Below are 14,576 nucleotides of genomic sequence, written 5' to 3' on the forward strand. Positions count from 1 at the left end.
TTTTGTAATTTTTTTTTTTTGTAAAAGTCAATTGGTTCTATAGTCACAGCACGTTTCTCACAACTCCAATCCAATCTCATTTGGGACCCACATCTCAACGCTTCTTATTCGGTCACAGTCTTAAGCCAAGCTGTTATTTTATCACCTCTCACCGGGCACTCGTCCCCTTCCTCAGCCACAGCCTTAGCCAGACAAGAAGTCAAGAAGTATACGAGACCCGCTTTCTGTCTCCATTTATTTTATTTCATAAATAAAAAGGTAAAGTTTATTTTAGACCCTATAATTTACAAATATCTATACTTTGATGCCTTGGGTCTTGGTGTTTCAATGACCCTTAATTTACAAAAAGATTCAGTATGGTCCTTATATTTGTTAAGTTTGAATTTGGAAGTGACTATAAGTTGGTGTTTAGGGCTACTTTGAGAACACGAATTGCACCACTTTTCAAACCAGCTCTAAAAATTCTAATATCAAGTTTAAAAATTATTTTTCAAAGGCTTGTTGAAGTTTTGAATTTAATGCTACACTTTATTTTGAAAACTTATTTGAATTTTTAAAAGTTATTTTATTTTATTTTATTCAGTGGAAGTGGATATAAAATCTACTCAGTTTGAATTTGATGTTTTATATAAGTGCTTATATAAGATTTATATGGATTTTTAATATATAAATGTCACGTAAATCACATTGTAAAATCATTTTTTTTTTATTAAAGCTGGAGTTAGATTAATTTATTAATATTAATAAATATATTATAATGTTAGTATTATATTATAAATATAATAGTTAATCAAATTTTTTTTATAGAGTTCATGTTTTTATATATAGTTATTATTAAAAATTTAATTCAAACAAATTATATCTATCATCATTAATTGTTATTTTTTAGATGTTAATATTTATGTTGTTTTAAGAACTTGACGTAATGTTATTTTATTGGAAATAATATGAAAATCAAAACATGAACATCTAAAAGAAAATGATTAAAAAGGATAACATTTTGTTTGATTTTCTCAAGGGTCATTTTTAAACTTTTTCAGAAATTTTTAAACTAATAGTTGATAAAATACTAAAATCCAACCTATATAAGCCAGCCAAAGTGAAACTGTTCTAAATTTAAAGGGACTAAACCTGATTTTTCATTAGTAAAATGGTTTCTCTCCACTGGTCCTCTAAATAATATTCATGTAAGCAGTTGATTCAGCTATAAAAGATTTGGAATTTCTAGCATCAGAATTCACAGTACTGAAACAAAAAACAATGAGTGCATCAAAAACGTTGAGGAAGTTGGAGGTGGTGTCACCAGTACCAGCTGACATAGACATTGCTAACTCAGTGGAACCTTTTCACATATCTGAGATTGCTAAAGAGCTGAATCTTAGCCCTAAACATTATGATCTTTATGGAAAATACAAGGCCAAGGTGAGTTCTTTTTTTATCTTCTTGTGATGGGATTTATGTAATATTATGAAGTGATTGTTTTCTTGCTTTCTTTTGATTGTTTATGTTGACCTTTTTGATTGGTGTAGATGTTTTTCTTGCTTTCTTTTGATTGTTTATGTTGACCATCTTGATTGGTGTAGATGTTTTTCCTTTGAAACAATGGTTTCCATGGATTAAATTCTTGAAAATCCAATCTCTCTTAAAGGGTTTTTAGATATTTTTAGGAGAGGCTAAGAAGATTGATTTGTTGGTTGATTTTATAGGTATTATTGCCTGTGCTTGATGAGCTTGAAGGATCAGGAGATGGGTACTATGTGGTGGTTGGAGGGATTACTCCTACACCACTTGGAGAAGGAAAGTCCACTACTACTGTTGGCCTCTGTCAGGCTATGGGTGCATTTCTTGATAAAAAGGTAGCCTTTTGTTTTGTTCCATTTCTTGCTTTTTACTGGTTTCATTTCATTTTCCCCTTCTGTCCATGTTTTGTGCGGTCAATGTTGTTGAGTTTTACCTGGGCAACAAATTTTTAAACTTTCATTCCATTAGTTTCAAGCTATCAGTTTGATTTATGTTTTTATGACATAGTCAAGAATCCATACTGAGTTTTTGGACTGGCTGATAACAAGGAAAGTGCCTTATAGAATCTGTGGAACAGAAATAATAGAAGAAATAAGAAATCAGCTCCAAAACGTTTTCTGTTTTAAGTAGAAAAGGGGGCAATTACCTAGTTACGATCCCATCATATGAGGTCCTAGAAGGATGACTGTGGAGACAGTTCTACCATCTAACACGTTTTGTGAGGACTCTCAAGATTCAGTTTTGCTCAGTAGTGATTGTATGGGTATGATTTTAAAGGTAATTACAGTTTATTGAAAGGCTACTTCTTTTGGCTGCTTTATACTGAGCTTCATGCTGTTGTCATTGTTATGTCTTGTCTTTCTAATGGTAGAAGTTATATCAATATCTGAAGGTTGGCATCATTTTATTGGTGAGGGCCTTCACGAGCTGAGGCAGAGAGTGTCACAAACTATTTTAGCCTGAGATGTGCATGAACTAAGATATTTTCGGGAAGGAATGTCAGTGGTAATGAAAAGCCATAAACTCTTGTTGGAATACCCAAATGTATGTTGACTCGAATTGCTTGTTAGAATGAACTTGACTTGAACCATATATTTTCAATGTTTGTTCATGTCCAATTGAAAAATTCCCACATTCTGTTATTCAAAGTCTTAATAAGTTAATACATCCCATTACCTTCACACACATAAATTTGCTGGTTTTTGGTATTTGTACATCTATGTTAAACAGCTGCATTTATATATGGTAGAACTTTGGCAATTTTTCCTCGCACGCCCTTGCAATGAAAGGTGAAAAGAGCAGTAAAGTTGGCTCAGGCTTTTGTTTTTTTCAAGAATATAGATCTGAAATTTGCAATCTTGAAAGCTACCACAATTCTTCCGTAGCTTTTAGTCAACAACCCAGGAAACTGATCTCTGGTTAAATAGCTGCATTGCCAAAGTCAAATTTTAGTTCTTTCCACTCTAATAAATTTCTTTTTTCTTGGTTTCTTTAGTGCACGAGGATGTTTAGGAAACTAGATATGAATTTGTCTTTATAGCAGGCAGTGGTGTTTCTTGTTTTCTTTACATTTTTGGTGTAAATGATTGTGTGGATATCATAATTCCGGATATGCCTCTGTTTATGATAGGAATTCTTTTCTTTTTGATGCTAGGTTGCTACCTGCCTTCGTCAACCATCACAAGGACCGACTTTTGGAATAAAAGGGGGTGCAGCTGGTGGTGGTTATAGTCAAGTTATTCCAATGGATGAATTCAATCTTCACCTAACAGGAGATATTCATGCAATAACAGCTGCAAATAATCTCCTAGCAGCTGCTATTGATACCCGGATTTTCCATGAGTCTACACAATCAGACAAGGCTCTTTTAAACCGCTTATGCCCACCGAACAAAGAAGGAAAACGAAGCTTTAGTGACATAATGTTTCGGCGTCTGAAGAGGCTTGGTATCTCCAAGACCAAGCCTGAGGAACTCACACCACAAGAAGTAAAAAAATTTGCAAGGCTTGATATTGACCCAGCTTCGATAACATGGAGGAGAGTAATGGATGTCAATGACAGGTTTTTGAGAAAGATTACTGTTGGACAAGGTCCTGAAGAAAAAGGGATGGTGAGAGAAACAGGATTTGATATATCTGTAGCTAGTGAGATAATGGCAGTTTTGGCCCTCACAACATCTCTAGCTGATATGAGAGAGAGGCTTGGTAAAATGGTGATTGGCAATAGCAAGGCCGGGGACCCTGTGACAGCTGATGATCTTGGTGTTGGAGGTGCCTTGACTGTACTGATGAAGGATGCTATCAACCCTACTTTAATGCAGACTCTTGAAGGAACTCCTGTTCTTGTTCATGCTGGTCCTTTTGCGAACATTGCTCATGGAAATTCTTCCATCGTGGCCGATAAGATTGCACTGAAGCTGGTGGGACCGGGTGGGTTTGTGGTCACAGAAGCAGGTTTTGGTTCTGATATTGGAACTGAAAAGTTCATGAACATAAAGTGCCGATACAGCGGTTTGACTCCTCAGTGTGCTGTTATTGTTGCAACAATTAGGGCCCTGAAAATGCATGGTGGTGGGCCAGAAGTGGTTGCTGGGAAGCCTCTTGACCGTGCCTACACAACTGAGAATGTGTCTTTGGTTGAAGCCGGTTGTGTGAATTTAGCTAGGCATATTTCTAACACCAAGGCTTATGGTGTAAATGTTGTTGTTGCTGTGAACATGTTTGCAACTGATTCAGAAGCAGAACTTAATGCTGTCAGAAATGCAGCTTTGACTGCTGGGGCATATGATGCTGTTGTCTGTACACACCATGCTCATGGTGGGAAAGGAGCAGTAAGTTGCTTCTTCCTGTTTGTCCATTCCCATACTGAACCAGGATGAATTTGTGCATCACTCGGCTCTCTGTGAAACCAAATAAGTCAAGATAGAGCTGCATGGTTCTTACTTTTTCACCTAGAAAGAACTACCACAAGTTTACCGAGCTTTGAGCTTTGCAGAAGATATGTCCTTTATCCTCATTATAAACACCAAAATTGCCGTGGTGTCTTAAATGTTACTCTATCAATTCATTGGTAGTGCTCCTCAGTTTCCCTTCTATCATAGCCCTAATATAGAATTCATACTTTATTTAATGTGTTATATCCTTTCAACTGCTGGTGTTTGGAGTTGATTATCCTGCAAGTGAAATCTTGCATGTCTGCTTCACCCCCTTGCCTGTTTCATCTGGTTACATCCTGTACAAGAAATAAATAATTCTAATCATATTTTGGATCAGGATCACGGAATATATATATCAGTGGATGAAAAGTTCACTGCCTGATATGAATTTATTGTCTTGTCTAGTTGCCTTGAAGCTGGTAAATGGTCCTCTTTTGACAGTAGCACAAATCTGACTCTAGCTTCTTGAGCATGTGTCTTTAGACAGAATCAGTAAAATATCGAAGAATTGGTTTTAACCTTTTGTTGTCTGCTTATCTCACTGCGTTGTGTTCCTCAGGTGGAACTTGGAATTGCAGTTCAAAAGGCATGTGGGAATGTGACACAGCCATTAAAGTTTTTATATTCCTTGGACATTAGTATTAAAGAGAAAATAGAGGCAATAGCAAGGTCATATGGTGCTAGTGGTGTCGAATACTCAGAGCAGGTAAAGAATTTGTTTCTTCTTTTTATCTCTCAATTTCCATTATGGTTCTTTTAATTCTATCTGAAGGTTCATGTTTTGATGCGTACAGCAGTCCCAATTGGTAGTTGCATTCAATCTTAATTTTTCATTTTTTCCCCTTTTTTACCAAAAATGACTGGCGTAACTGGGCTGAAATGGTCTAACTGTGAAAGGATTAAAAAGTTTTCTTGCAACGAAAATCATTGTGGGAGATGTTTGATGCATTTTTCTAGGTATGAAGTTTGTTTAAAATAGAAGATAATTCAGAGAAATCCGTTTTCTCTCACATTCAAGTCATGCGGGGTTCAGAAATTTGCCAGCGAAGTGCCCATGACTGAAAATTTTAAAACATGGACATTTGTTTAAATTCCATGTTCTCTGACGTTGACCTTCACTTTATGTCTAACCAGGCTGAGAAACAAATTGAGATGTACAGCAGGCAAGGGTTCTCTGGTCTGCCGATCTGCATGGCTAAAACCCAGTATTCATTTTCACACCAAGCGTCTGAGAAAGGAGCCCCCACTGGATTTGTTTTGCCAATAAGAGATGTCAGGGCTAGCATCGGTGCTGGTTTCATCTATCCTTTGGTTGGGACTATGAGTACCATGCCAGGACTTCCAACAAGGCCTTGCTTTTATGACATTGATCTGGACACTGCCACCGGCAAGGTTATTGGTCTCTCTTAATGCCAACTAAACTTTTCATTTCATGTGCTTTGGCGTAGGCTTCCCGGGTCTGCCCTTGCAGAAGTACAAAGCCAGAGTGTAACTTATATTTGATTTTTTATGTAACTTGATACACAAGCAACTGATTAAATGAAAAGTTCTTGTTTTCTTTCTGCTTTTAATCCGCAGTTAACAGTCTCGTATCAATGATGGCTAGTAATAATTCAGGTTTCTCTTGCTTTAGCTTCAGAGCTGTGGAAATTAGAACTCATGCTTGTTACTGTTAGTTAGCATGGCTATCTCCTGGGCGACACACATTGCATTTTTAAGTTTCACAAATTTCAAGCTTTGGTTTCAGCCATTTAAAATGAAAATTCAATAGAAAGCAACACTCCTCTATTGATGGTAATTAAAGTAAATATGTTAATAATAATAATATTTATTAATTTGTATAGATTGGATTATGAGTATGACAAGTTGAGTTTGATCGAAGTTTTTGTTAATTTATGGAAGAATTTCTTATTTTCTGTAAAAATTAAAATGTAATTTGTGAATTGAGATATTACTATTTCATGTGTTTTTGATAATTTTATATACTAATTCTTCTTAGCTGTAAGAATATAAATTAGTTTCTTAATCAAATTGACATTTAACTATTTTTAAATATCTTAATTTTACTAATTGCAGTATGATATTTATTTATAGTGAATGATACTAAAAATATGGTTATAAATGAATGCTATTTTAGAAAATATACAATTAAATTGTCAAATAAAACCAACACAAATGTTAAGTTACAAACAACTATAAAAATAGCATTTTTTATTTTTAACCAAATATATATATATTAAGGAAAATGAGAAATCAACCACATCTTGGTTGACGCATGCAATTACTTGCATGAATCTCCAAGAACCCAAAAACACAACACATAAAGTGCCAAGCAAGTTCTTACACAGGGCAGAGATCTTCCGCCATCCCCGCACAAAAAGCTAGTTCTTTGACGATGACAGATTCATCATTACCAATATCTTCAGCAAAACACCGTCTACTCACGAAATCTGCAGACACATCAAAGCCTAATTTCATTCCTTTCACAGGAAGAAAAAGTTTGTCATTTGCTTTTGGATTCACGTTTATCTTTATACCATCCACTTTTCTCTTGCTCTATATTCAATCATTTTCTGGCTATTCCTTCCCTTTTTCTTCCCTTATCTCTCACTTTCTCTCAAATTCTTCATCTCTTTCTCACCAACACCACACCCTTCTTCATGTTCCCAACGAATCTCCGTTAGCTGATGCTAAATATGGGGTTCATTCTTTGTCTCAAGAATACAATCTCACGTCTGAAAAGAGCCCTTTATTAAGTGCTGGTTTAAATGACACTGTAGCACAACATGGGAAGGTGGATGCAGGAAATGATTCTCATGGTGAGGAGGAGCAGTATGCTTTGAAGAGAGAAAATGGGGATAAAAAAAGGGCTGTGGAGAAAGAGAGAGTTGAAAGCAATGTGCTGGCATTGGATTCAAAAGGGAGAGATAGGAACACGAAAATTGAGAAATGGGTGAGGAAAATGGAGCAGTGCAATTGGTTTGATGGGAAATGGGGGAAGGATGATTCTTACCCTATATTTGCACCAGGATCTTGTCCTCATATTGATGAACCTTTCAATTGTTTTATTAATGGAAGGCTTGATAGTGAGTATCAAAAATATAGATGGCAACCAAGGCATTGCAATATCCCGAGGTAAACATAAAATATGTTCATATGTTTTTGTACCTTCTCAATTGTGTTATGATATATATTTTGAGCCTGTATTTATAATTTCTAGCTATAATATATTTGATTTCGGATAGCAATTGTGTTGAGAAGTGCAGGGGGTTTTCTCCCTTTTTCTATCAAATTATCAAATATTAATCCTTGAAATACATGCCAACTTCAATTTGCAGGATGAATGGTAAGATTATGTTGGAGATGTTAAGAGGGAAGAGATTAGTCTTTGTCGGTGATTCTCTCAATAGGAACATGTGGGAATCTCTGGTTTGTATTCTTCGAAATTCGGTGGAAGACAAGTCTAAAGTATTCGAAGCCTCTGGCAGAGAAGAATTTCGATCGGAGAGTTCTTACTCTTTCATATTCGAAGTACGTGGTTTGGTTTTCTCCTTTTCGTCTCTTATAAATGCCACAAGAAATCTGTTCATTGTTTGAAAACATTAATTTACTTGGATTGGTAGGATTACAATTCCTCGGTGGAATTCTTTCAATCACCATTTCTTGTTCAAGAATGGGAAATGGAAGGTAAAAATGGATCAAAGAAGGAAACTCTCCGCCTTGATATGCTTGAGAGATCATCCGACAATTACAAAACTGCAGATGTTCTGATATTCAACTCTGGACATTGGTGGACTCATGAGAAAACTTTGGACGGGTGACATAAATGTTTCCTCTCTTCAGGTATCATTCTTATTAGGAAATCATCCAGGAACAAATTATAACATCAGATACTTGCAGGAGGGGTTACTATCAAGAAGGTAGCCATGTCTACAGTCAACTGAATGTCGACAAGGCATTTCGGAAAGCTTTGAGAACATGGGCTAGATGGGTGGAAACAAAGACGGATCCGTTCAAGACCCTTGTTTTCTTCAGGGGATATTCTGTTTCTCATTTTAGGTATGTAACGAAGAACATAAGCTATCCGTGGATTCGAAAACAGAGGCTCACATAACAATCTTGTAACATTTTTGTTCCATTCACAGAGGTGGAGAGTGGGATTCTGGTGGGAAATGTGACAGTGAGACCAAGCCGCTTATGGAGGAGACTTATTTTGAAGAAGATCCCCCAATGGTGAAGATTCTGGAATCGACACTCAAGCGTATGAAGACACCAGTATTCTATCTAAACGTTACAAGAATGACTAATTTCCGGAGGGACGCACATCCTTCAGTATATAGGGAGCAAAATATGACTGAAGAGGGGAGGTCATTGTCGAGAGTCCAAGATTGCAGTCATTGGTGTCTCCCTGGGGTTCCTGATACATGGAATGAGATCGTGTACAGTCATTTGCTCTTCAAACATAAGCAGAAGGAACTAAAGCAGCAGCAGCAGCGTCTGGTACACAATTCAATGAGACTCCATTAATCGGAGAGTAGCCCAGCAATTCGATAAGCTGTAACAATTCAACATTCATATTAACTTTGTGATTGTCATGACATTAACTTTTATCACACCGGTGATTTTTATGTTAATCTATATATGGCATGTAGCCAATCCAATAATATTGGTTACACGTGGCCATGAATTTATTAATGCAAGCACAATGTTTAGACCAATCTGTTTCGTTTCCACTGACTAGAAGATTCCTGTGCAAATTTATTGCACGTTGGAAGACCGTTCAGTTATCTCTTAACCAAAATATCCCTCATCTCCTCTCTTCCCTTCCCTGCGCTCGCTTACCCATCTCCCCTTCTTTCCATCAACAATTCATGATTTCCGCAGACATCTTCACTCCTTCAAACTCTTCTCATCGTCCCCTTGTTTCCACCAACCTCTTCACTCCTTCAATCCTCAGTTACAAATGATTTGTTTCTCTGTTACAGGATGGTCCAGGTTTTACAACCATGGAAGCTAGAATGGTAGCAACTTTCATATAATTAGATTTATTTAAGTAATACTAGATTATTTTTTTTTCTTCTTATCGGAGTAATAGAATTCCACATCTTGTAAGTGTACCTTGAGGCTAGTTATTTAAATCTGTCATTACATCAAAATAATATAAAAATATAACAAATTTTAATTTGATGTAAAGCAAAAAAAATTAATTTTTTTTAAAGAATTTTTAAAACGCAAAAACAAACATGTTTTAATAAGAAAATTTAACCTAACCTTAAATGAAAAAAAATATCATCACCCAACTTTTATACAACATAAAAAAAAATTACATCAATTTATTTTCTCTTTACAGTATGAAAAAAAAATCAATAAGAGAAAAGAAAAACAAATTAAAGAAAAAAAATTGAAAATATCTTAAAAGGAAAAAATATTAAAGGGAAAGAAATTAGTTGTCGATGTATTGGATGCTGCTCTGCTATGCGCTATTCATGGTGCTACTGTAGAAAATACTTTATTTGAAGATGGTGATGATGCAAATACATTTCGTGCTTTTAACCCAAACTCAATTATATTTACATTTGAAAAAAATATTATTATTAACCCGCTATGGAACGCAGACTAATATTCTAGCTATTATATTATTACGTAATGATTATTTAAAAAAATATTGGGATAATATTTTTTTATTTTTTAAAATTAAATCAATTTATTTTACTTTAAAATACTATGTTTTTTAAACTTAAACTACATAGCTTTTTTTCCTAAAAAAACCATAGCTTTAATTGACTTGTTAATCTACATGTTAACCCGTGACCTAGGTTTTTGGCTGGGTTGACCCCTGAATTTGGTATACCTATTGTTTCCATTAGATTAGAGACTGAAATGTTTTTATTTACATACTTAATTTAAGATTTAATGCTAATTTGGGAGGAAATATGTTATTTGGGAAAAAAAGCCGAATTAATAATCAAGAATCCACCCACTCGTTTCAATTTTTATCCACCGACGGTGTTAAAAGGCATTAACAGAAAAGTTAAATCATGTGGCAAAAGTCCTGTTCATTAAGACTCATGGGACTATGGATTGGAACGGTCCCTTGGGTAAGAGACTCATTTTATTATTATTATTATTTTATAGACTCAGTGTCTTTGTTACTGTTTACCTAGACACAATTCACTGTGGATTGGAGTAATGTAATAACAGAGTTGCCCTTACCATAAAGAGTTGTAAAGACTGCAAGGGAAGGGTGGGGTTGTCTTTTCACTGGGAAGCATTTGGCATTGAATGGATGGTTAGAAAGAAAATGATCGATTTCGATTTTGGTGAGGCATTGAATGGCTGCATGCCCCAGGTTGCAGACACCTGGCGTAGGGATGCGCCTGGGTCAGCAGGCCCGTGCTTGGGGCTTGGAAGCACTGGGCGCTTGGCTAGAGCCGCGCGCCACATGGGGCTGCAGAACCAAGCAAGCGAGTCTGCGAACCCATACGTTTAGGTTTGCAGACCTGCTCACATTGGTCGTGCATCAGGACCCAAATTGAATGGGTCGTGTGCCAGAACCCAGAGGTAAGGGGTCCTATGTCAATACCCAATTATGGTAAAACTTGGCTTGGTAAGTCAATCTAATGACTCGCTAACTCGAAGCCTGACCCAAGCCATATTTTACTTTAAAATACTATGTTTTATAAACTTGAACGACATAGTTTTTTATTTTTCTAAAAAAACTATAGCTTTAATTGACTTGTTAATCTATGTGTCAACCTGTGTCCCAGGTTTTTGGTTGGGTTGACCCTAGAATTCGGTATACCTATGGTTTTCAATAGATTAGAGACTTAATATGAAATATTTTTATTTACATACTTAATTTAAGATTTAATAATAATTTGGAAGAAAATATGTTATTTGAAAAAAAAGTCAAATTAATAATCAAGAATCCACCCACATGTTCCAATTTTTATCCACCGACAGCGATAAACGGCATGTAATATAATTTAGTTAATCTCTTCTTCAAAAATAAGCAGAAGCAAAAATAGCAATATCGATCCTCGTCAATTACTGCAGAAAAGATCACGGGAAAAAATGATTCATTTTAGCACATTTGTTGACATGGAAAAAAGCAAATTTTTTATTTATTAAAACAATTCTATTTTATGAAGTTAACCTAGTCGGTCTTAGAATACGTTTGACAAGACTAACTCGACATCTCAACTAAATTTAATTGGAATAATATTTTTTCTGGTTTAAATCTAAAACTCAATCGTGATGATATAACGGATCATAAATTTATCGAATCAATAAGACTTAACATATATGCATTTTGGTGTGTGAGAAATATGTCAACAAGACTCCATTTGGTATTCATTTTTCATCACTCTGATATTTATTACAGCGCATATGATCGCTTATTATCACCTGCTTCTTGGCATGTAGCCTTTCATTCAAATTGAGCTAACAAGCATGCTATCTGGCCCAGCCAAGTTTGCATTGACTACCCTGCAGTTCAATCTGATCTCCCCTTCAGTTCCCGTCAGAGGGCTGAGATTTCCCATTCTTATCATGGACTCCACAAAGCTTTCAAAGAAAGCTGTTTGATTAGCACTGAAAGCGTTAACAAGTGCAATGACATCATCTGCCCCAGGAGTTGAAAACAGTTCTTGATCAGTCTGAAGCAGGCCTCGGTTACCTTGCAGATTGGAGTAGTAGTTACTGTCAAAGACATCAGGTGTTGTGGGATCAAGATCTGTTATCACACTCCTATTTCCACCTGGAGGACATAATTCCTGAAGAGCTGCTAGAAGAGTTGTGTCCAACGATGGGTCAGGAGCACCGGTGCTGTTGAAATCATACAATCGGAAGTCGAGCGTAGAACATTTTGCCCTTCCAAATGTGTGAGCACCTGAGAAGATAAAAAAGGAAATTACATCAAAGGAGAATCAATTATAACAGAGTTTTACAGTTTAGAGTTGAGCCTGCAAATAATACTTACCAGATAGAGCTACCAAATCACTATTATTATTAAGGCTGACATTAGTGAAGCTCTCTCTGAGTTGATCAAGGGTGAGAGAAGGGGCCGGAAGGAAAGCATTTGCTGCATCTCGGCTTGCTGTTGTACTATCTCTTCTTCCTAATGGAACTGTCCAATTTGGACCTCCTGCCTGCAACCATGCATAGTTAGGGGATTACTACTTTTCAACTCTAAACTTATTTCTATCTCAACTACTTTTTTGTCCAAACCCCCATAAAGTCATGCTAAAAAATTAAGTAAATCTCAGCTTCTTTCTTTCATTCAATTATGATAAACTATGATATTTGTGTTCTACGTTCTTTGACTAGAATTAGACAACAAGAGATCTATTTTATATTTTGGGGGGGTTGAGGGATCATTTTAAGATACCAAGACAACAGATTCTTCAGCTGCAATAGTGAGTATATCAGCACAGGAAACAGTAGCAGGACAGGCACTCTCCAACAAAGCCTTCATTGTATCAACAACTTCAAAACCTCTTGCAGAGTTGTTGTTCCCTCCGGCTTCCTTTTCGCTCACTATAGTATCAGTATTGTCCAACAAAAGCGAACCATCACAGCCCTGAAAATAAAATAAAAAACTTGAGAATCACAACTTAGATAGATGGTTTAATAAAATTAAGCAATAAGCAATATAAGATGTTTCAAAGTAATTACATTAACAAAGCAGTCATGGAAGTGGAGCCTGATGAGGCTGGCTCCAATCCGAGGATCGGATACCAATGTCTCCGTAATGACATTACGGATAATGCTGCTCACATTTGGACATGTCTGGTCATAAAATGTTGGAGTAAGCTGGCCATAAGCCAATGTTCCTCTAAGCAAAACTACAGAGAAAAAAGCTGCAACTATAGCCTTAGAAAGATGCATTTTTCTCCAATTTCTCCTATGAAAATGTTTTTGTCAATGTTAAAACTTGCATGGGAACCCAACGTTAACGATGTTGTAGTTTATATAGTGATAAAGAGGTTTGGAAGCTAAGACGCGGTTCTTTGAATTTTTTAACAAGAATAGTAGGCATACTTGCTTCTGAAGATTCTTGTGCAAAGTTATTACACGTTGAAAGACTGTTCAGTTATCTCTTAACCAAAATATCCCTCATCTCCTCTCTTCCTTGAGCTCGCTTACCCATCTCCCCTTGTTTCCATCAACAATTCATGATTTCCGCAGACATCTTCACTCCTTCAAACTTAAGACATTGCAAGCCGGTTATATTATGTCCTGGTAATTTGATTTTGAGTGAAATTTTGCTTAACATGCCAACAATTTTTATTATTGAATCACCAAAATTACATGGTTAGTAAGGATGGAATATTTTTTTTCTCATTTATTGTATTCTTAAAGAGGTTTGTAAGATGATGCAATGGATTGTGGTCCTTGTGGATTTGATAATTCCGCATCTCTGCATATATTAGTTTAACAAGAAGGAAGTCTGAAATTGAAAAACTAAAAATTCAAACTAAAATAATGTGGACAGAGACTATGTGTTAGTTTTCAAAATATTCATATTGAAACACATTTCTATTAGTTTTGTAATTCCGTTTTTGTCTTTTCTTTTCTTTTTTACATCTTACGTGCACCTCGACTAATCTCACAGACCTTTAAGTTAATGATCATAAAAACTGCTAGTAACTCTGAGGTTTATGAAACTCAAACTAGAAATCTTTAAAAAATAAATTTAAAACCTGACTAGTTGAACTCCTCATCAAAATTAATTCTTTTTTTTATATTGCTAGGTTGCTGTCATAGGAGAGGTAATCCTTGGTCAACCCTTTATATTTTAGTAGCTGTGCCTCGTACATTGGGACTCTTGTAGTATTAACGTTCCCTATTTTATGTGATGCCAGGAATCGGGGCTATGAATTGGGACTTATTATTTTTATTTTCTTCAACTTCACCAAAAGAGTTAATTAAAACTTCTTCTAATAGCCAATTCATTGAAGTACAATGCGAGCGGCAAATACGATATTGACAGAAGCATGCATGGAGATTTTCATGCTGTGGGTGGTCACATATAATTTTCTCACATTTTTTAAGCAACAGTAGCACTAGAATGCCACGAGAAAATATTGGTGTTCACAAAATCAGAGGTTTTTCTGTC

General features: G+C 35.8%; 3 protein-coding genes across 5 annotated transcripts; 2 read left to right on the forward strand and 1 right to left on the reverse strand.

Moving 5' to 3' along the window:
* Positions 1–1,130: 1,130 nt before the first annotated feature.
* On the forward strand, positions 1,131–6,027 carry LOC7455752 (formate--tetrahydrofolate ligase). Of its 3 annotated transcripts, XM_002297618.3 has the most exons (5): positions 1,131–1,422; positions 1,707–1,856; positions 3,176–4,351; positions 5,016–5,162; positions 5,591–6,027. In XM_002297618.3, the coding sequence occupies exons 1-5, from the start codon at positions 1,261–1,263 to the stop codon at positions 5,864–5,866; spliced, it is 1,911 nt and encodes a 636-aa protein (XP_002297654.1). In that variant the 5' UTR covers positions 1,131–1,260; the 3' UTR covers positions 5,867–6,027. The 3 variants fall into 3 exon arrangements, with proteins under 3 accessions (XP_002297654.1, XP_024445572.1, XP_052312776.1); XM_024589804.2 differs by lacking the exons at positions 1,131–1,422; positions 1,707–1,856 and adding an exon at positions 2,507–2,526; XM_052456816.1 differs by lacking the exons at positions 1,131–1,422; positions 1,707–1,856; positions 3,176–4,351 and adding an exon at positions 4,407–4,590.
* A 680-nt stretch (positions 6,028–6,707) lies between these two features.
* LOC7483268 (protein trichome birefringence-like 1) lies at positions 6,708–9,174 on the forward strand. The gene is made up of 5 exons (XM_024583138.2): positions 6,708–7,591; positions 7,795–7,987; positions 8,080–8,273; positions 8,357–8,515; positions 8,602–9,174. Exons 1-5 carry the CDS (start codon positions 6,852–6,854, stop codon positions 8,981–8,983), a joined length of 1,668 nt encoding a protein of 555 aa, XP_024438906.2. The 5' UTR covers positions 6,708–6,851; the 3' UTR covers positions 8,984–9,174.
* Positions 9,175–11,787: 2,613 nt separating this feature from the next.
* On the reverse strand, positions 11,788–13,554 carry LOC7483269 (peroxidase A2). Its single transcript, XM_002299105.4, has 4 exons — positions 13,133–13,554; positions 12,846–13,037; positions 12,438–12,606; positions 11,788–12,347 (listed from the first exon to the last, which is right to left on the reverse strand). The coding sequence occupies exons 1-4, from the start codon at positions 13,343–13,345 to the stop codon at positions 11,890–11,892; spliced, it is 1,032 nt and encodes a 343-aa protein (XP_002299141.4). The 5' UTR covers positions 13,346–13,554; the 3' UTR covers positions 11,788–11,889.
* Between the last annotated feature and the right edge of the window lie 1,022 nt (positions 13,555–14,576).

The sequence above is a fragment of the Populus trichocarpa genome, chromosome 1, assembly GCF_000002775.5.
Source record: "Populus trichocarpa isolate Nisqually-1 chromosome 1, P.trichocarpa_v4.1, whole genome shotgun sequence".
NCBI classification, from domain to species: Eukaryota; Viridiplantae; Streptophyta; class Magnoliopsida; order Malpighiales; family Salicaceae; genus Populus; species Populus trichocarpa.